Below are 23511 nucleotides of genomic sequence, written 5' to 3'. Positions count from 1 at the left end.
TTGAAAAAGATAAAAAAAATGATTACGATTAGATATCGCAGCTGCACCAGAGGGTGAAAACCATGGAGTAGAATGAGACTTGACTTTGAACCGATGAGAAGGAATAAAGCATCCATTCCTGCCTGAATCCAGAAGGTTAGGTAGGAGGCGTATTTTTAAGCTGAAAGGGAAAAAACATCAGCCCAAGGACCTTCATGAAGAAAATCATGAAAAGAGTCCCAGTCAGCTTTAGGATAGTAGTAAGTAGTGCGATGATAGAGTGAGTCCAAAATGAAGTGCGAGATAAAAGATTTAAAGAGATCATTGCATGGTCAGAACCACCTTAGGAAGAAAAGGAGAAACTGAACACAAGTTAGGATCAAAGAGCAGACAAATCAAGGAGTGAAGGTAAATGATTAGGGTTGTCAGGAAAACAAGTCACAAAGTTAACTATCTGAGTAAGAGATTGAGAAATGCAAAAGTTATAGGCTTTAGTGCCAGGGTTGTTAGTATTAGAGACAAGCCAGTCAGTGTGATGAGCATTAAAGTCACCAATAACAACAATATTGGCAGAGGGGTAAAGAGAGAGAGCATGGTCAATTTGATCAGAAATTATATCTAAAAGAGTGCAGTCTTGGGAAGTAGGAGAATGATAAAGAACAAAGCGAAAGGTGATAGAGTGAAGAGGTGCTAAGCGGAAGCACATTAAGGAATGGTCAAAGGATTCGAACCTGATTTCACGATAAATAGGTTAATTGATGTGTATGTGTACCCCTAAGCCAAGCATGTGACTATTTAATTAACATTGAGATCAGAAGAAGAAATAGAATTTAAATTAGTTTCACTAAGAGCAAGCATGTCTGGTAAATTTTGAAAGAGGTAAGATTCAACTAATGGAAGGACATAACATAGGGCTCCTTATGTGGCCTTGACAGTTGCGTTTACAACTTTATATTGCATTTACGATTTTTTTTTTGGTGTTTTTTGTTTGATCTAATATTTAAGGAAGCAGTTTTGTATCCGCTATTTTTTAGTGCTTGTTCATTTCATTTTTAGATTGATCAAATGTAACTTCGTTTGAGGAACTTTGCGAAAGTCTGTTGCATATTGAAGTAGGTAAGTGTTTGATAATTTCTGATATTAGATTTATATATATATGCGTAGCGAAAACGCGTAACGCATTTCTAAGTAACTCAAACTCATCAAATATATTTTGAATCGTTAGAAGTTATATTGCGTCACTCGCGTCTTTTCAAGTACCGCATTGTAATTAAAGTTATTTTATTAACGCGTTAAAAATCATACAAACAGTTTGTTTTTTTCTCACTATAACAAAAGTTACAAATAAAATCTAAGTTCTTATTTAAAAAATCATTTTTATTATTTTTTTCAAATATGAACTAAATTTTATTTTGAAAAAAATATTTTTCTCATGAAACGTAAAATAATGTTTGTTTATTTTCTTATGATTTTACAGTTGGTTTTTGGTTATTTTATTAACTGTTAATAAATTTTTTCTTATTTAATATGTGAACTCATTATAATGTTTTTAAACAAGAAAGAGTTTTTTTTTGTTGTTTATCAGTTACCGATAACATATTCGTGATCATAATTTATTTTCATAAATTAAACGAACGTCATTAAAACTTTACGTTATTGAATTAACAATAAACAAAATATCTTATTAATAAAATATTTACATCAAAATAAATCGTGCATTTTTTAAACTATTATGACTAAAAATAAATTTATATTTAAAAGAAATTTATATATTTAATTCCTTAAGATAAAACTTAAAACACTTAATTTTTTTTAACTTATTTTTAACAACAACAAAAAAATTATTTAACAAACTGTTTCTTTAACAAAAAATCTATTAGTTTACAATGGCGGTTAAATGCTTTTACTTACGACTTTATTTCTTTTGAATAAACGACAATCAAAAGATAATTTAAATATTCTAAAAGATATAAGTTTTTGCGTAGCGCAAAACTGCTGAACGCGTGGGCAAATCGCCTTTTCGCAAGCAAAATGCGAGCTGCGTAACGCTTCTTAACAAGGCCTGATATATATATATATATAAATATATATATATATATATATATAAATATATATATATATATATATATATATATATATATATATATATATATATATATATATATATATATATATATATATATAAATTAGTAGAAAATCACTTAATAAATTAGTAGAAAATCACTTAATAAAATTTTTTTTCATTTTACACTGTGTTTCATCAAAAAAGACTCATCAGAAATGAATGGTCAAACTAATAAAACTTCAATTTATATCAAAAATTAATTTACAGGAAGTCACAAATATCTTAACTACTGTAAATTATCACACACTTGTATAATTTGCTGACGCTATTAAAAAAGAATTCTGTAGAAATAATTACTTATGCTTTTTAAAAAAAATATTTTTCAAAAGGGGGATTTAATGTAACTATTATTTGAGCTCATTTATTTTTATAATGTTTTAGGAGAAACATATTTTCGTGCCTACATTTAGAAATTCCGATTTTTTGTTTAATAAGAATTCTTGGTTTGCATGTGTAATTATTTCAAATTTTTCTTGTAGGCATAGTATGCATTTTTATGAAATATTGTTATATGCAGGCGCTGTTTTAAGGATGGACTAATTTAGTATAAAATCATCAATATTTTTACATTTTAATTCCCATATATATTTTGACAGCATGGTGTCTTTTGAATACTTTTTATTTTTAAAAGATTGCTTATGATTGACAGAACGTTTTTTCCATGCAACCACTGTTATGCCAATATATTGTTTATCAGGTACATTCTTAAAGGAAACAACACATTTATATACCACACTTTTTGATAAACAAATTCCACTCATTGGTCAATTGTTTTTTGTTAACAATTACAATTTTCTGTAGTTTTTTCATTAAGGATTTCTTTTTTGTTTAACAAAGCATTATTGTACCTTTTATAATTCTTTCCATATTTTTTGTAAAACTGTAGCTAACTTTAATTGTATTTCGATTAAAAATTTTATGTAATTTATATATTAGATAAAACTGAATTTGCAAAAAGCCACAAAGTTATTCCTGATGAAACAATCCATATAATAAAACATTGTAGAAAAACCTTACTTTATTTTAATAAGGAAACTTGGAAAAATAAAAACATACATGACTGCTTTGATGTAACAATGGGCAGTTATGACAGAGCAGAAATTTGTGAATTTGTTAGACTTTATATTTTAGATTTATTAAGTAAAATAATCAATATAAAAGATTTAGGCCTTTATCGCAACGATGGTTTAATAGTAATGCGTAAATAATCTGGTCTGCAGCTCAATAAAATTAGAAAAGATATTATAAATTTTTTTTAAATATTGGCTTTCAAATCGAAATAAACATAAATTTAAAAATTGTGAATTTTCTTGATTCATATAAGCCTTTCATATAAATACATTATATATATATATATATATATATATATATATATATATATATATATATATATATATATATACAGGGGCTATTCTAGGAAAATAATTTGGGCAGCAGTACCGCCATGCATGAAAAATTTGGCTGAAATATTGCCAAATGTATGCAAAAAAAACAATATTTGCGTAAAAAAATAAAATAGTTCCTCAATTTTAAATTTGGGCAGCGCCCAAATACAGCCGACACTGTCAAAAATGGTCTAGAATAGCCCCTTATATATATATATATATATATATCAGTCGTTGACAGGAAAGGCGTGCGATCACACTCCAATCTTGACAACGCATGTAATTGTTTTTTTTGAAAGCATGATGACAGCTCATTAGATAATTAAAAATGCACTGAATAAAACCGACAAAGAAAAAAATTATAAACAGGCTAACCTAAATAAAAAAGAAAGAAATTTTAACAAAAGAGAAATTAAAAAAAAAATTAAAACCTATAGCTCTAAAAAAAATTAACTAATACTGAAAATCTAAAAAACTAAAACTCTAATAGAAAATTTATTTTGATTATGTTATGTAATTATGTCAAGTTTGAATAAAATGTTTGGTTTGACGAGTTCCTAACTGATTTTTTTTTTTTAATAGAAGAATAGCAAATAAATTTTTTTTCTTTTTTTTAAATGTCTAAATAAAAACATTTTTATGATTATTTTTTATTTATTAATTTATTTTTATATATCATAAGATATATAAAAATAAATTAATAAATATAAGAAAAAAATGTTTTGTTAGACAAGATCTTGGTAAAAAAGTGAAAGATGCCTTAGACAGAAAATCGGAGATTTCTGTGTGAACTTTAGCGAATAAATTTAAGACAAGTGCTTCCACTATACAAAGACTGAAGAGAAATTTTCAGGATACAAATCTTTTAAAAAGAAAAATGTGCCTTAGAGAATATAAAGTAGATTTTGTTGAAAAACACAGCAATCCACCAATTGTCCCGAACTACATCCTATAGAAAAATATTGGGCTCTTGTCAAAAGAAAACTAAGGTTCAATGTAAAAGAAGCCAAAAATATTAAAGACTTCAAAAATGGATTAGAGCTACCAAGAAAGTTTAGCCAAAGACTGTGCAAAAGCTGATGTCAAGTGTGAAACGCAAAGTGCATGCGTTCTCACGTACAAAAACTTCACAAACTTTCTTAAGTGAAATTTAAGAATATTAATATATGTACTTTCGAAATATATATAACATTCAATATCGAAATACAATAATTAAATAAATATCCTTTAAAATGTCCACGCAGATTTTTTCTGGGATATGTCTCACTCTATGATTTAATTTTATAGAATTTTAAAACTTTATTTAAACGCGTTTAGCTTTTAAATAAAGTTTTAAACTTATGAAAACCAAGAAGAAATAATATGGCGGGCAAATTTAAAAGAAAAACATTGTTCAATAAGAATTATATGTTGTTATCATGAGCAATTCTATGGAAAATATTTTGAGAGAAAAATTACAAAGTGTTGCAACACTTTTGGAACACACAAGTAAACAAATTTTGTTAGAAAGTTTACATAGCGTAACAAAAAAAATAACTTTGTTATGTTTTCGACTGGGTCATTCCATATGAAATCACCTAGACCATGACACCCTTATATCTCAGAATATGTTCATCTTTGCCACACTGGAAGTCCATATTAAAAAATAATAATTGCAAAAAATTTAGTTAAAAGTACACATGGTTTCCAGAGATATCATCAGTTAAAATAATGCTGACTCAGCACTTGACACAGTGATTATCTGAAGTTGCTTCAGATAATCAAAAAGCAACTTTTTTAACTTTTTTAAACGAATTTTAGGAAATTTTCCCAAGTCATTATAAAGATACTATGTCAAAACATATAGTATCTTCATAATGGCTTGGGGAAATTTCCTAAAATTTGGTACCCCAATAGATTTTTACTTAAGGAATCCAAAAATAGCCCATTCAAGACTCAATTGTCTCAGGAAATGCCTCATTTATCCAATTTTGTTCAAAATTATTGACTTGTAAATTCATGAATCGTGGAGGTAATATTAAGACTGTGGCCCAAAATTCAGAGTAAAAAGTTTAATTGTATATCAATATTTGCGTTTAAAAATTGTGTCTTTTTAGAAAAATTTAAATTTTGTAACGAAAGCAATCGAATTATTTTTTAAAACATTAATTTGAATAAAACATCAAATAGTGTTATTTATTGACTAGTTTAGGACATTTATAGTCATGGGCCAAGAGTGGGCCAGGGGGCCTCTGACCAACTCTGCTCCCAACCCCCTAACTCCCTGGAATTTTATCTTTTTTGAATAAATAAAATGAATTAATAATAAATAATTATTAAAATTCAATTGAAAAGCATAATTTTTTTTTAGTTTAAGTTTAAGAAACAATTTATGTTCATTATTTCAATTCAAATCGGTGAATGCTTACCTCTTAATATATCAAAAGCAAGCAAAAGTTTTGTTTTGTTCATTTTAAAGGTTGTACTTGTTTGTATTTTCTTAAAGTATGATTGTGAATTTTATTATTTTTATATTTTTCGGCAAGTAATATTATAAATAATATTAATATTTAATATGGAGAAATGTGACATTGGAAAAAGTTGTAACATTCATTTCCACAAAAGTGGATTTTCTCGAAAACAAGGTTTTGTTCAATTCAAAGATCTTCCTTGTGAAAAACAAGAAATAATATGGGGAGTAAATTTACAGGAAAAACATTGTTCAATAAGAATTATATGTTGCTATCATGAGCAGTTCTATGGAAAATATTTTGAGAGAAAAATTACAAAGTGTTGCAACACTTTTGGAACACACAAGGAAAGCAAAAAAATGCTATAATAAGTAATCTAACATTAGTTACAACAGAATTGATATGGAAATTAAAAGAAAAACTATTTATTATTTATAAAATATTTTATATTTTCAGTTATTTTAAAAACTTAAAACTAAATTTGTTTCTTAGGTAATATAAAGATTTCCCTAGACTTGGCAAAATTTTTGCAAGAAAATGTTTATGTAACCCCAGGTTGGAAATTCTGCAGTAAATGTTACAAAAAAGCAGTAAAAACTGATGAAGATTTAAATTTACAGGAGGAATGGGAATCAAAAAGTGAGAAAAAAATTAAGTTAGATACCACTAAAGAATTGCTTGGCATTTCACCAGTCAAACTAAAAAGTCTTTCAAAACACAGCAAAATGGCTGCAGCAAAACAAAAGTTTGAGAACACTATTGACAGAGTTGTATAAATGGTCTCATTAGCATATAACATTAAAGAAACTTCTTTAACAACAGAAATAAAAAGCCCCATTTCAAACAACAACATTAACAATGACCATGGTCTAGACATTTCAATGTATAAAATAAAATAAAAAAATTCAAGTGCAAATGATAACACTCGTACCAAAATTATGGACACATACAAAGATATCAAGCTGCTTTGAAGTGTCTGAGTATCTTGTTCGAACAGCAAGAAAAGTTAAAAATGAGCATAAAATTCTATCTTTGCCTGAAAAAAAAACTGGAAACCCACAGAATGATGCCAGGAGAAAAAGATTTTATGTGTTAAAAAAAACCAACATATTCAAAAAAGATTATTGCTACTCAATCTTAATGAACTACATGTTGCATTCAAAAAAGACTACCTTAATGTCAAATTCAGTTTGTCAAAGTTTTGTACTCTTAAACCTAAATGGTGCATTACAACTAATGTGCCAGGTACTCATAATGTATGTGTATACATAATCACCAAAATACAAAATTTCTCATTAATGCCATTAGGTGGAATAAAAGTTATAAAGGTTTCATGGCATTGATAGTTTGTTCTCTTGAAAATACAGAATGTATGTTGCATCGATGTAACCAATGCCCTGGTATTGAAGAATTAAAAAGTTTTTTAGCGCAGGAATTTATGGATCATGAGCTTGAAGAAGATATAGCATTCAAGCAATGGCAGAGTACCGATCATACAACACTACTATTACAACCATTGCCACTAGATGAATTTAATGATTTATTAAGACAACATTGACAACCTTAAAGAAAACTGTGAAGAAATTTTTAACTAAAGCAAATGCTGAATTTTAGGAGATTTTGCTAAAAATTATCAATATGTTGTTCGGGATGAGGTTCAAAGTTATTATTGGAGCAAAAGTCATTTACTTTTTACAATTGTACTTTATTTTATAGAGAAAAAAGTCCTTAAACACAAATCTTTTTTGTTACGTTTCAGAAGATGTTGATCATGACACAGGATTTATTTACAAGACTTTATTTAAGGTGATTGTGCAGCACAATTTAAAAATCTTAAAAACTTAATCAATCTTTATCATCACAGTAAAGACTTTGATTTAAATGCTAAATAGGTATTTTTTGCTATCAGTCATGGTAAATTCCCCTGTGATGGTATTGGTGGGACTGTTAAAAGAGTAGTGTGTCAAGAAAGTCTAAAACAAATAACTACTGGGCAGATTTTTGATGTTAATTTAATGTACTCCTTTTGTAAAGCCAAGATAAATGGAATTTGTTTTAAATCATTTTCTAAAGATGAAATCGACCAAACACAAGCACAATTAGAAAAAAGATATTTAGGTGGAAGAACAGTTCCTGGCACAAGGATGTATTATCATTATATTCCAATTGCTTTAAACACTATAAGTTATAAAAAAACAAGTATTGATACATGTATTGAAATACTTGATATCATTCCAAAAAGCAAACATAATAAAGAGATTTCATTAAACATTAAAAAAATGGATTATATTGCATGTTTTTATGATGGATTTTGGTGGCTAGGAACTGCTGAAGATGTAAGTGAGCTTGATATAAAAGTTAAATTCAGGCATCCACATGGACCAGGTAAAAACCTCTTTTGGCCAATGAGAAATAAAAAGTGTTGGGTGCTCAATTCTAAAGTTAAATGCCTAATTTTTACATCCACAACAATATCAAGTCATAGGTACAGCATATCTGATTTAAATTTTGAGAATATAGTAAGTTGCACAGTGGGCCAGAATTCACTTTTACTGGACAAAACTAATAACTCGTCAGATAAAAATAGATTTAGGAACCAATTTTGTACTGTTTACTAATTTGAGGATTGCGGTTTTCATGGTGACATTATTTTAAATTTTGGGTTGCTATGGATACCTAAAGTTTTTTTTCTTTTTCTTTTTTTTTTTAAACATTTTTGCTTTCAACAAGACTGCAAGCAACCACTAATTAGAATTGGAAGTTACTGGAAAAGAAAAAATAAAGATTGTAGAGCAAGATAACGATTGACCAATGACTTGAAGTATTGCAAATTATATGAATCAGGAAAGCTAAATGAAGGAAGCGAATTCCAAAGAACTGATGTTCGAGGAAAAAAACTTGAGGAATAAGAGTTTTTGGAGCATTTAGGAACAGTCACAGAAAAAGGATGACACTTAATTGAATGACGAGTAACACAAGAATGAACTTTAGTAGATGGCACAAGAGACGCTAGCTCTTTAGAGCAGTGTCCATTATAATATTTGTAGAAAAGAGAAAGAGAAACAACCTTACTAAGATGTGATAATGGTTGCAGGTTAGCTGCAAGAGCAGGTCCACCTATGTTTACAATGCATTTTTGCACCTTATCTAAAAGAGAAAGCGCATCATTAGAAGATCCGCCCCAGATATGGCAACAGTATACCATAAAGGACGGATTTGAGATTAATAGAGATAGAGAATAGAATCCGGAGTAAAAAAGTGTCGAGCTCAATAAAGAGATGCAACCTTAGCAGATGCTAATTTTGCAACTGATTTGACATATGGTTGACGAGAAAGATCTGAAGTAAGAGTTAATTCAAGAAGTTGAAGGGTAGATGACTGATCGAGTACACTACCGTTCATAAATATAGTAGATCTAAATTATTGCAATAACAATTGGATGAAATAATTGGGTTTCATCTAAATTAAAGTTCACCAGCCACTGTGAGCCCAATGCTGTAGCAGAAGTGAGATCCTTTTCAAGCTCAAATGCCCCCTCTCAGCAATCAGAGAGTGTTGGCTTCTTATCATGACAAGAATAAATGGTAGTGTCATCAGTGAACAATGCCACCTTAGATGTGAGAATATCTGGAAGATCATTAATGTAAATTAAAAAAAGTATAGGGCCAAGGATTAAACCTTGAGGAACCCCTGAAGTTACAGAATAAGAAGAAGTGTGCTGTCCATCAAGGACAACTTTAATACTATGATTGGAAAGGTAGGATTCAATAATCTTAAAAGTGTTACCAGATACACCGTAAGAAGAAAGCTTATGAAAAAGACCAGGATGCCAAACTTTATCAAATGCTTTAGAAATGTCAAGAGCGATAGCCTTAACCTCTCCACCTTTATCTAATGCACAAAAAAATCTATTGGTTATTACTGTTTGCAAATCAGCTGTAGAACGAGAAGATCGAAATCCATAATGATGATCAGAAAGTAAGTTATTAGATTCAAGATGAGAGATTAAGTGTTTGTTAATTACAGATTCAAAAATCTTGCTTATGATAGGAAGAAGACTAATGGGACGATAGTTGGATGAATCAGATCACTCTCCAGAATTTTTGAAAGTAGGGATAACAGATGCCACTTTCCAGCAGGCTGGAAAACAAGACTCTGATAAACACTTGTTCAATAGTTTTGAAAATATAGACGACAGCTCCAGAGAACACTTCTGCAAGACTATAACAGGTATGTTGTCCAGGTCACAAGTTGTAGAAGACTCTAAGCAGGAAATCACTTTAGATACAGAAGCTGGAGTGATACAAATGTCAAGCAATGGATCAACCAGTTTGATGGCTATATCAGGTAGAACGCAACTAGTGGAATAAAGAGACGATATTGATGAAAATTTCTTAGCAAACAATCCGCTTTGACTTTAAGTGAGGTGACAAAGTCTGAACCATACAAGAGAGGTGGAATTACAGGTTTGCTCTTATTATTAATACTATTAAAGATTCTCCAGAAGAGCCTAATTTTTGTGATGAAATACAAGATTTTATGACCTGAGAATAGCAAGCTTTAACGTTACAATGGTTTCTAGCAGTAATAAACAGACGTCTGTTTTCTGGAGAATTGTTTTGCTGATAAGTATTGAAGTAACGGTTTCGAATGGCAATCGCAGCAGCACAGTGTAAGGAAAATCATGGAGGAGAGTGAGGCTTGACCTGGAATCGTCGAGAGGGAACAAAAGATTCCATGCCAGCCTGAATCCACAAAGTTATGTTGGAAGCACATTTGTCAACAGAAAGATGAAAGATTTCTACCCAAGGGCCATCACGAAAAAAATCATGTAAAGAGTCCCAGTCAGCTTTAAGGTAGTTGTAAGAGTTACAATGATAGGGGGATTTAGATGATAAAGAAGAATGAGATTTTTTTTTTTTTTTTTTTTTTTTAACATCTTTGCTTCCAACAAGGCTGCAAGCAGCCACTAATTAAAGTTGGAAGTTACTGTAAGAGAAAAGATGAAGATTGTAGAGCAAGATAACGATTGACGGAGGATTTAAAAGATTGCAAATTATATGAATCAGGAAAGCAAGATGAAGGAAGCGAATTCCAAAGAACTGATGTTCGAGGAAAAAAACTAGACGAATAAGAGTTTTTGGAGCACTTAGGAACAGTCACATAAAAAGGATGACAATTGATTAAATGACGAGTGACACGAGAATGAATTTTAGTAGATGGCGCAAGAGACGCTAGCTCTTTAGAGCAGTGCCCATTATAGTATTTCTAGAAAAGAGAAAGAGAAGCAACATTACGACGATGTGATAATGGTTGAAGGTTGGCTGCAAGAGCAGGTCCAACTATGTTTACAATGCGTTTTTGCACCTTGTCTAAAAGAGAAAGGGCATCATTAGAAGATCCGCCCCAGATATGGCAACAGTATTCCATACAAGGCCGGATTTGAGATTTATAGAGATAGAGAATAGAATCCAGAGTAAGAAAGTGGCGAGCTCGATAAAGAGATGCAACCTTAGCAGATGCTAATTTTGCAACCGATTTGATATATGGTTTCCAAGAAAGATTGGAAGTAAGAGTTAATCCTAGAAGATGAAGAGTAGGTGACTCATTGAGTACATCACCGTTCATAAATATAGGAAGATCTAAATTATTGCAATAACGATTGGCTGAAAAAAATTGAGGTTTATCTGAATTAAAAGATAATAGCTTTAGAGAGATCAAACCGTGATCAGAAGGACCTAAGGGTGAATGTGCAGAAACTGAGCACTGACTAAGATTAGAAACAAGACATAAGTCGAGTAGCGAAGGTAAATGATTTGGGTTGTCTGGAAAGCGAGTTGGAAAGTTGACTATTTGAGTTAGGGATTGAGAAAGGAAAAAGTTATGGGCTTTAATGCCAGCAGAGTCACTGACATTAGAGCCAAGCCATTCAGTGTGATGAGCATTAAAGTCACTGACAACAACAATATTGGCTGATGGATAAAGAGAGAGGGCTTGGTCAATATGATCAGAAATAACATCAAAAAGAGTGCAGTCTTGAGATGAAGGAGAGCGATATAGAACAAAGAGAAAGGCAATAGAGTGAAGTGGTGCTAAACGAAAGCACATGAAAGAATAGTCTGGATTCAAGCCTAGTTTCTTGACAAATGGGTGAATTCTTACGAATGTAAATGCCCAGGCCAAGCATGTGACTATTGGAGTCTTTACGAATAAAAGGAAGATAACTATCAATACTAAGATCATAAGATGAGACAGCTGAACTCAAATCAGTCTCACAAAGAGCAAGTAGGTCTGGTGAACTTTGCAAGAGATAAGACTTAACAGAAAAAAAGTTACTTCGAAGATTACAAATATTAGTGAATAATAGGTTTAGAGAACTTGATGGCGATGTTTTTTTGTGTTTTACAGTTTTTGGTACTTTATTCATTTTTATGATTGTTTGATGAACTTGACTCAAAGCATAGATAGTACTCAGAACACTGTTTAATAGCCCAAGCAATTGCCTCTTTACTATTAATAAAACCTAAGCCGTAACAAAGGGCTCCAAATGTGGCCTTGATAATGCACACCAAAAGTACAAACAGGGACACCGTCCATGCACAACATAGCACTGTTAATACTTTGATATTTTTCAGCTGTTGATGGAATGAGCCTCTCTGAGACCCACTACAGAGTTCGGGAAACCTGACTACCAGCTGGCCTCAGAGCCATAAAATTGAGTTTTAGAGCTGTACCCTCATTAGGAAATAATAGAATGAGTTGCCTAGTCATAAAAACAGAGACACAAGCAAAACCCATGCATTGAGTCAATAAGATTCAGCATTCAACATCCTAAACTGGAAACAATGTATTAAAAATACATCTGAGCCAGCCTAATAGATGAAGAAGGAGTGCAAGGCTGGTCAACAGATAGAATCTGTTTACCCCTTAAGCCTTTGCCTAGGAGGCCTTCTACAAGACAGTAGCCGGATACATTTAACATCTGCCCAAGATAAGTATTTTTTATTTAGACACAATCTCTAGCTTTTACTCAACCAAGAGCCCAAAGGCAGGAGGTGTTTTAAGTCAGAGTTGGCATCTCCTAGCCGTTGCCTAAAAAGGCATATCTTACAAGGCAGCAGGTCATGAAGCAGATTGTACTGGGTTACATGTTACCAGTAGCAGGATAACCTGACCAGACAAAAGACAAAATTGCTTAGCAGCCACATATTTTATTAATCTTAACAAATATAAATGGAAAAAAATAAAACTGGAAAAAGTAATAAAATTATTGGATTCCTCCCATAATTATCACATTGAGTCATTTATACTACAAATGTAATGGTACTATGGATTTTTTATTTGGTTGATAGTGACACCTGAAATGCCTGGCAATGGTTCATTTTGCATAATTACTAGCTTAAGCAACTTTTCTAAAAGCATCAATGTTATAAACTAGACTAATATTAATGTGGCAGTCTGGTTAAAAATTATTTTATGCATTTATAAATTCTAACACATTCCCAATTACTAATTTTCAGTATTTTTATGCAGTTTCAGGGCTTTATTTTATATTTCATGAAACTACTACATAATTTATATAAAAAGGCGCCTAAAGCTTAAACCTTTTTGTGTATATAGTAATATAAAGATTTGGATTTAAAATCATTTTTCGAACCAACACTAATATATTCTGATAATTTTAAAACAAATTTAGCTTCTTTTTCTTGACCATCTTGGCGCAAAGTACAACTTAATGCAAACAGTAGTTCTTAAGATGAATATGATGCAACTAATGGCATCAATTTTCTTTTCTTTGTTTTACTACTTAAAGTATCAAAATTCACCTGGGACCTGCCTGATACTACAGTTGGATAAGACCAGAGTTTTCTTTATTAATGGAAACAGTTAGTAGAACTTTTTTATTATTAATTACAAATTGAACTGATATTGGTTCATTTTGTAACCATTGCTTGTTATTCTTTTCAAAACAAAACAAAATTTTAGAATTTCTGCATTTATACTTTTGTCAAAGATGCTTTATGAAATTAGACAGGTTATTATTTGATTAGTTAAGTTTATGCCATTTACAACTGTATCCAAAATATTAAGACTACCTAACTTCAAGTTTTCTTGTATTAATTATGAATAAATATCAATATTTTTCATGTCTTAACAGTATAAAAATTTCATTTACAAAATCTTATAAATAAGTGTTTTAAGATGTATTAATAATAAAACAAGTTTGTAACACTAATCTAGTCAAGCTGAGACCCAATTATTGCATAACCATTTAGAATAAAATTCATATAATGTTTTCGCCACATACATCAGTTAACTTGTAAAAATCATTATTAGAAACCAGGCGGACATCCACGGACTATAAACCAAACTTATATTGATAATATACATAATGAACTATGTATTTCAAGTCTCAAATTACTGGACCGCTTTAGGACTGTAAAAGTATTACTACATAAGTGAAATTTTAATTAAAAAAACTACTTCAAATACATCGTCATTTGAAATCATTTTATTTGTCATAACTTTTGTGCTAAATTGTGTTGTAATATCTTATTTGAAAGGTCATACTTGATTTTATTAAATTATGCAATAAAAAGAAAAGTTTTAAAATTAAAATCTATTCTATGCTTATTAGTAACACAAAAAATATTTTCAAATTAAAAAAAAATTGGAAAAATTTTTTTTTTAAAAAAAAACAAGCTTTTCATTCTACTGCTTAGAAGCATACGTCATGATAATTATACAAAAATATATACACTTTATAAAAACTAAATGTTTAAGCTATAAAATGGTATATAATAATGTAAATTTTAAAAAAATGTATTCTTTTTACTTTTGTTTACCACAAAAAAAATTAAACATATTTAAAATAATTTTGTTGTAAACTTATTTTGCATATTTTGCATTGAGAATTTTTCTTTTTTTCTTTTTTTTAAATCCTAGGATGGAAGGCTGAGAAGGAGGGGGGGGGGGGGTTTTAAATAAATCCCACTGTCCACCTTTTTATACCAATGACTATATTAGTCTTAAACTACTAAACAATACTATAAAGGTATTGATTGTTAAAATATTTTAAAAAACATTTCAATATCTTTGGTTTTAAAATTTATGATTTTTAAAATCGTAAAAAGATCTCAATTTTGAGAGCTTACTTTGAAATAAGATGTATTTATTGATTTGATATAATGAAAATAAATTGTTTCTCAAACTTAAACTAAAAAAAAATGTTTTTAAATTGAATTTTAATAATTATTAATTCATTTTATGTATTTAAAAAAAAACCTCCAGGAAGTTAGGGGGGTGGGAGCAGATTTGGTCAGAGCCCCCCTGGCCCTCTCTTAGCCCATGACTATAAATGTCCTAAACTAGTCAATAAGTAACACTATTTAATGTTTTGTTCAAATTAATGTTTTAAAATCAATTTGATTGCTTTTGTTACAAAATTTAAATTTTTCTAAAAAGACACAATTTTTAAACACAAATTTTGAACAAGTATTAGAGAGACAATTGATAAATCTAATTTTTTTCAGTAGACCTAAGATGAAATATTGATATACAATTAAACTTTTTACTCTGAACTTTGGGCCACAGTCTTCATTTTACCATCAAAATTCATGAATTTTGGAGTCCATAATTTTGAACAAAATTGGATAAACAAGGCATTTCCTGAGACAATCGAGCCTTGAGGGGGCTATTTTTGGATTCCTCCAGTAAAAATCTATTGAGGTATCAAATTTTAGAAAATTTCCCCAAGCCGTTATGAAGATACTATATGTCAAAGTTGAGTCAGCATTATTCAACTGACGATATCTCTTGAACCCATGTATATTTGTAACTAAAATTTTTGCAGTTATTATTTTTCTAATATGGACTGCAAGTGAGGTAAAATTGAACAAATTCTGAGATGTAAGGGTGTCAAAAATGTTTTTTTTCCGATGATTTCATATGGAATTTCCCAACTTAAATATATGAGATTCATTAAAAAGTTTAATAAAACAATTGTTTTCGTTGCTGTTTATAAAATTAATTGCACAAATTGTTTTAAAAACATTTACATTCATTGTAAAAAATACACTTTTTAACAATATGATATCTTTTGATAATTTAAATATGTAATTTAATGTATACAATCTTTAAAAGCAATTTCTCACTTTATTACCTTAGACCTTTGCATATTTTTAAAATATTTTCAAAAATCTTAAAAGCCGTTGTTAGGTTGTTGAATAAACTAAATAAACGCGTGGTTAGGAATAGAGTGTGATCACACGCCTTTCCTGTCCATGATATATATATATATATATATATATATATATATATATATATATATATATATATATATATATATATATATATATATATATATATATAAATGGTTGCATTTGGGAGTACAGAAGGTAAAAAATGATTCTTTTGCCAACAAATAGGTCACTTTTAATTACTTTTGACTTTCGCCCAATATTTCCGTGTTGTCAGAAAGTTAAAACCATTAATTTAATCACAAATCAATCGTTTTTTAAAAAAACCGCAAAAACGCAAATTTAATTGACCAGAATGTTTTTAAAAACGTTCTGAATGTTTTAAAAACATTCTGAATGTTTTTAATAATATAAACAACGTTTTTATTTTTATTTATTTTAATAAAATGTTTTTATTTTTTTACTGTAAATCATGCACGGAGTGTTGCTATATCGACTATCTTATAGCCTGACTCGCAAGGGTGTGCTGCTACATTGACTGACAAATAGTCTGACTCGCAATGGAGTGCTGCTACATCAACTGACAATTAGCCTGACTTGCAACAGAGTGCTGCTACATCGACTATCTTATAGCCTGACTCGTAAGGAGTGCTGCTACATCAACTGAGGGTTTGGTTGGGACAGGCAGTCCATCAATTAGAAAGAAAAAAAATTCCGGTCTTGCATTTTAATTTTTTTTTGTGTCAACAAAATACGGAAAAACTTTCTGACAACCAGTTAGGAGTTATATATATGTACATAAATTTTTATATAATTTTGCTACTTTTAAGATCCATTATGACATATTTTTGAAAAAACTTCTTTTTTCAAAATAATGGGGACCTCTTAAAAAGTAAAGTTAATTGAGCTGTCCCTAAAACACAATATTTAAGTTTGCAATTTTAAACTAATTTTTCTGACCACAAACCACATCAAATCAAAGGGTAGCCCAAACAAAGTTCAAAAATTATTTTTTTTATATACAATTTTGAAATGGTCTAATATACACACACAATTCTTAATATTATGTCATAAAAAGCATTAATTAATGACATTATGGAAACCTGTCCAAACCACACAAATATAAAACCATAGGTATTAAACTTTAAAATATATTATTATGAAAAAATACAAAAAAATAAATAATTAAAATAAGACTAACAACAATAACAAAATTGTGAGTACAAACCAATAAACTTATTACTTACAGGGTTTAAATGATACAAAATAGGAAAGTATCCTTCTTTCTTGATAGCGATTCTTTTAATATCTGCTGAAGGAGCCATTAAAAAAATTATTTACCTAAAAAACAAAAGCAAAATAATTATATAAAATAAAGTATGTTTGTTAAAATATTGTTAAAATATCCTTTTATTTATTATACTATTCTAATATTTTGGATATTTTGTTCTGAAGATTTACTTAAAAGTTTTACATTACATATATTCATTCAACTTTAAACAATCATTATAAACAATCTGGATTAAACTTTGCATTGCAAAATTTGAAATCAGTAAAATACATGAGAACTGTGCAGCCCTAAATAAACAGTAGCAGTTAACTATGAATGCGTATTTAGATAACATATCTGGCGTCAAACTGAAATAGCCTGCTGCCAGAGGCTTCAGTACATACATCTATTTTATAGCTTGCTGTCACAAAGAGTGCTGCTACATTGAGTGAGGTTTTGGATTAGGGCAGCAACATTTTCTTTCATCATTGTTTGTTTTTTGTTACTTTTTCTGAAAATTCAGTATGCTGTAAAGATAAGTAAAGCAAATTATTATCTATTTACACTATAGTGTTATACTTTAGTTAGTTTTATATCCTGATCATGGTGTTAAACAGATCCCATATTCGGACAGATAAGAATTGTTAGCTATGAAGGTGACATTAAGCATAGAAAAGGGAAAAGTCTAATTGAACTGTGACAGATCCCTCAAATAATTTATGTATAAGATGAAGAGGAGCTTGCAAACTTTGGATAATATTCTGTTGTATACATACTTATGTTGGCTTAACAATAGGTTAACAACAGAGAGGATATCAAGTTATAAAATACTATCTTAACTATTCATTATCATATTTACATAAGAAATAGGTATTTTAGACACCCACCTAAACTAGATACTTGTGGATTCATGGACATTAAGCATAAATGTTTAGTTCACGGTTCCAAATATTGTTATATTAAAAAAAGGCTGTTTTGGTTAAAACAATAAGTTTATTGAAACATACATAACAAAGATTGTAAAATTGGGCACAAATTTTGATGTCAGTAATAAATATTATATCCTGATTCCCTTAAATAGCATTGAAAAACCATTGTTATGCCACTCGATACACCTTTTCTCAATTATCTACTTTTGTTTTTTAAGACTAAATCTTGTTCTGATTCTCAATCATATAAAAAGATAGTTAAAAAAATCAAAGGAAAGTATTCTAAAACTTGATAATGATGTTCAAAAACCATAACGAAACCTAATTGTCATCCTTCTAACATTCTATAAAGAATAAATTCATATAAAACAAACTTTATAAAAAAAATGTATAAACAAATTTCCGGGTAGCTGATGATTATGGCTGATTAAATAAAAAAAATTTTAAGGTTTTGTTTTGAACCAGCTTATTACGATATATTTGTTTTCGTTCTATTTTTTTAATGGTGACTAAGAATCCGCAAAAGTGAATGCCCCGCAAAATTGAATGCCTCCGCAAAATTGAATGCTCTTTTCCGTTTCCGCGACCAAAATTCGAGTCGTAAAAAATTTCTGGTCTAATTTTTTTAAGTTGGACGCAGGGCCGGTGTAGGAGGTACGAAGTACTTAACCGGTACGGATCACTGTACAGTAATTCCTACCTAACGGTACCGATTACTTGACAAGTGACTCCTACCTAGGTGCCGGACACTGTACTTGGGTACCGAACACTTAACATTTTACTTTGCCGTGTAAATGTTTTATAAATATGTAAAAAACGTGGAAAATGATACTAGCATTAGCAAAAAAAAATTAAAATCAAACGTCTTAAATTTAGTATTTATCAAATTTTTTATTTTATGTAGTAATGTTTTTATATCAAATTACGATTATAATGTAGTATATTTTATAGCCGTTTTGAAATGATTTAATAGATATTTATATGACTTTAATAAAGTGTGTGTGTATGTGTATGAAGTGTGTGTGTGTATAAAGTGTGTGTATGTGTATATATTTATATATGTTGTGTTTGTATGTATATATGTGTGTATATAAAAGTGTATATGTGTGTATATAAAAGTGTGTGTGTATGTGTATGAAGTGTGTGTGTATAAAGTGTGTGTGTATGTGTATATATTTATATATGTTGTGTTTGTATGTATATATATATTTATATATATTTATACGTGTGTGTCTTTGTGTGTATGTGTTTGAGAGCCAATGAATTTATAAATGTAGGTTTATATAGTATTAGTTACTCTCCTGAGCGACCACTTCTATGTTCTTATTGTTATCGTTTTATTTTCATCTTTATAATTAACATTGTTATTCTTCTTATTGTTACTGTTGTTAGTTATTACTGTTAGTACTTATATACTTATTTTAAATGTTTGGCTACTATTATTATTTTTATAATTAACATTGTTATTTTTATTATTTTTACTTTTGTTAGCCATTGCTGTTAATTATTATTACAGTATTATTATTATTAATTACTTTTTTCTTTTTCTATTAATTTGCTGTTTGGTTTATATATTGTTTCAAATTTATGGTGAATATTTGTAGGTCGTCGCGTTTTTGTCAGTTACATAACTGTTTGTGACTGATCCTAACTTTATATTTTTTATAAAGTGAAATAAAATGATTGATTGATTGTAAGTATTTTATGAATATGCTATGAACACCTCTTTTATGTATTTTAGTATAAAATGGCAGAAAAAAATTCAACAGAGATTGGTGAGTCAAGATCATTTGAAAAAATAATTAAAGAACCAAACTTTTATGATATTGAGAATTATTTATCATCAGGAATTTTTCCTGAACATTTACAAGGAAGAGAAAACATAGGTATTAAAACAAACTTTAAAAAACAAAGTGACAGATTTGTAATTGTTAATGGTATGTTACATTACAAATATAAAAAAATCTTACAAGTTACTTCTGGTCCAGAAACCTTATGTGTTGTCAAAGATCAAATGTTGCGTGATCAGTACAAAAAAGCAGCACATGATGGATTAGGCACATCAACTGAATCGAAGGCTTTAGGTGGACATGTTGGGAGAGATAAAACAATATGGAAATTGATTGATTCCGGCTATTGGTGGCCTAATATGAATAAAGATATTCGAAACTATGTTGCCACTTGTGTATCTTGTCAAAAATCAAATTCAAAAATGAAAAAAGTTTCTCCAGAGTTGCATTCAATACCAGTTCCAACAAAAGTATGGCATCAAGTTGGTGTTGATCTCTGTAGTCTTCCTAAAAATCCAGAAGGTTATGTTGGTATTTGTGTAGTCGTTGATTACTTTTCAAAATGGGTTGAAGCAAAGCCTATTTATAATAAAAGTGCTGAAGAGGTATCCAGATTTCTTTATGAACTTATATGTCGTCATGGTTGTACATCAATTCAAATTAATGATCAAGGTCGAGAATTTTGTAATAAAGTTTCTGAAAATTTGTTTGATCTCACTGGAACCTGTCAACGTATTACTTCAGCTTACCATCCTCAAGCAAATGGTCTAGTTGAAAGAGCTAATAGAACTATACAGGGCTCTATGCTTAAAGTTCTAAATGGAGAGCAAGAAAAATGGCCTCTTTCATTAGATGGCATATTGTTTGCATTTCGAACAACTCGCCACAAGTCAACTGGAGTTACTCCCTTTCAAATTATGTATGCCAGGGAGCCAGTCTTACCCTTACATTGCATCAATAATGAGCAAAGCTTAATTCTTGATGTACCTGTTGATTTAGACAAAGAAGAAGGTATTTTTTTAAATAAATGAATAAAATTAATTTATTAAATTTTACTTATTTCATTTAGTTTTTATTTTAAGGTATTTTGGAACTGGTTGATTTGCATGAAAACTTGAAACAAATTAAAAATATCCAGTGTATAATTCATGAAGAAGTAGAAAAAAATATAAAGAAATCTCAATTGAGACAAAAGAAGGACTATGAAAAACGTCACAAAAACCAAATTCAATTCAATATAGGTGATGAAGTTTTTGTTTACAATCTTAGACGAGCTGATAGAAAGGGGGATAAAGGAAAATCTGTTTGGGATGGCCCGTATGAAGTTATAGAAATATTTATTGATAAAGGACTTTATCAGTTGAAACAAAAGAATGGGGAAATACTTCGTACCAATCACCATGGTTCAAATATGAAACTTTTCGAGAAAAGATCTGAGATTGAAACACCTAAAAAAAGATGCGATGAGGTGTCTGATATTAAATCTAAACCTTTAAAAATTGTTGAAGTTCTTGTTAGCAAATCAAACTCTTTTACACCCACCAATAGTAAATGGAGAACAAGAAAATGCTCTTTGTTGAAGATTGAAGATGAAATACCTTATAAGAAAGGCTTTGCTATACGAAAAAAAAAGTTACAATTGGGCAAACCGATCAAGGTTGATAAAATGGAAGGTGATGGAAATTGCTTATTTCGAGCCTTGAGTCAGGAAGTTTGTCTAAGCCAAGAATTTTATAAAATACTGCGTCAACTAGCAATCAATACTCTTTTGAAAGCAGAATATAGAAACGCTTTTGATGCTTATATATCAAAATCGGTTATAAAATACATCAGTGATTCAAAAATGGACACTGACCATATATGGGGCACTGATGTTGAAATATATGCATTAGCAACTGCCCTGGATACTCCAATTGCTGTGTATTGTAAGCCTCCTGAAGCTTTAGTATTTTCGTGGTATTTTTACAAACCTCTTCTTAAAGATGCCAATAATTTTAAACTGATGGAAATTAAAGAAAACGACCAAATAGTTTATCTTCAAAATACTGGTGTACATTATGATAGAGTTGTAACTGTTGGTTGATTTTTGTTTCCATTAAGTTATGTTTTTATTGACTATTTATTGACTATTGTTCTGTATATTTATATTTCTTATTGACTTTATTTTAAGATTGTTTTGACTATTCTTGTAAATCCAGGATATTAATCCTTTGACGTAGTGAAGAAATAAGACAACTTTATATATCGATAAAGGGCATCGCAAATTTTAAAAGATAATCTTAGGGGAGAAGTGGAACAGCCCAAAAATTATAATTCAGAGAGGCGCCTAATCACTTATCTAATGTGAACAATTAGATTTCCTCACTATTCATCAGAATTTGCTTTGTTTCCCTACGTGCGCTAGTAATCCTAATTTTGAAATGTATCTTAAAAAAGTGTTTATATAAGGGTGAGGTGGAAAAAAATATATATATTTATGCACCGCTGATTAAATGCATAATTCGATTGGTGAAATCTTTTTAACATTTTCATGTCGACTAGGCGATTTTATATCAAGTTATTTGAAGTGTTAAAATCTTGCTTTAAACTTATTTGTCCCACTTCTACTCCCACTTATCCCACTTCACCCTAAAAGCACGGTTTCACTAAAACTAAAAATGTATATACTTAGTTATAATTTCCTGGATTAAAAGGGGATTGAATCGATGCCCAAAAATAAGGTTTTATGTTAAAAACTGGTTTCGCTCAGTTCAAACTTCAAATAAAAAAGATATTGCAATTGCCCAAAACAAAAAACTCCTTTTGCAAATTAGAAATATTTTTTAGCCTAAATCGTGTTATAAAATAATAAAATCTAATTTTCAGTTTATGAGAAATAAATAATTTTATACAAAAAATATTGATATTTTCTTCAAACACGTTTTCTTTGCCGTTAGTACATGTTACCTAAGTTAAGTGTTTGGTGCCTGGCCGGTAGGAATTACTGTACAGTGATTTTCACCTAGGCAGTGAGTACTGTACAGTGTTTGTTACCTTTCGGTACGGCTAACTGTACAGTTTACGCTACCGTTAAGTCAATCCTGCCTACTACACCGGTTTAACCGCTTGGCGAACTAGGCGGCCGCCTAGGGCGGCAAGTTTTCTAGGGCGGCACTAAAACTAGCTGCATAAAAAATAAATATATATTAAAAGCATTGCCAAAATCTTTTTTAAGTCTTTTTTGAATTAAATTGATTTGAAAGAGTAAAACAAAATCGTCAAATAAAACAAAAGAATACATACTTTTGATACTTTTGTTTTATTTGACGTAATTTTTTAAAATACTTTTTATGCAGAATCAAATTTTGTAGAAATTAATACAGTGCAAAGTTTTCCTTACTCATT

General features: G+C 29.7%; 1 protein-coding gene across 1 annotated transcript in view; it reads right to left on the bottom strand.

Annotated features, from left to right (window-relative positions):
* The window catches only part of LOC136072060 (engulfment and cell motility protein 1-like), a 109616-nt gene extending 91241 nt beyond the window's left edge, over positions 1-18375 (bottom strand). Inside the window, exons 1-2 of the mRNA XM_065820159.1 lie at positions 18296-18375; positions 17386-17479 (exon numbers count right to left, since the gene is read on the bottom strand). Coding sequence (XP_065676231.1) covers positions 17386-17463 — 78 coding nt within the window. The 5' untranslated portion in view covers positions 17464-17479; positions 18296-18375. The remainder of the gene's footprint in view (positions 1-17385; positions 17480-18295) is intronic.
* Positions 18376-23511: the final 5136 nt, after the last annotated feature.

This window comes from Hydra vulgaris, chromosome 15 (assembly GCF_038396675.1).
Source record: "Hydra vulgaris chromosome 15, alternate assembly HydraT2T_AEP".
NCBI classification, from domain to species: domain Eukaryota; kingdom Metazoa; phylum Cnidaria; class Hydrozoa; order Anthoathecata; family Hydridae; genus Hydra; species Hydra vulgaris.
This window is presented reverse-complemented; position numbering and strand designations above follow the sequence as displayed.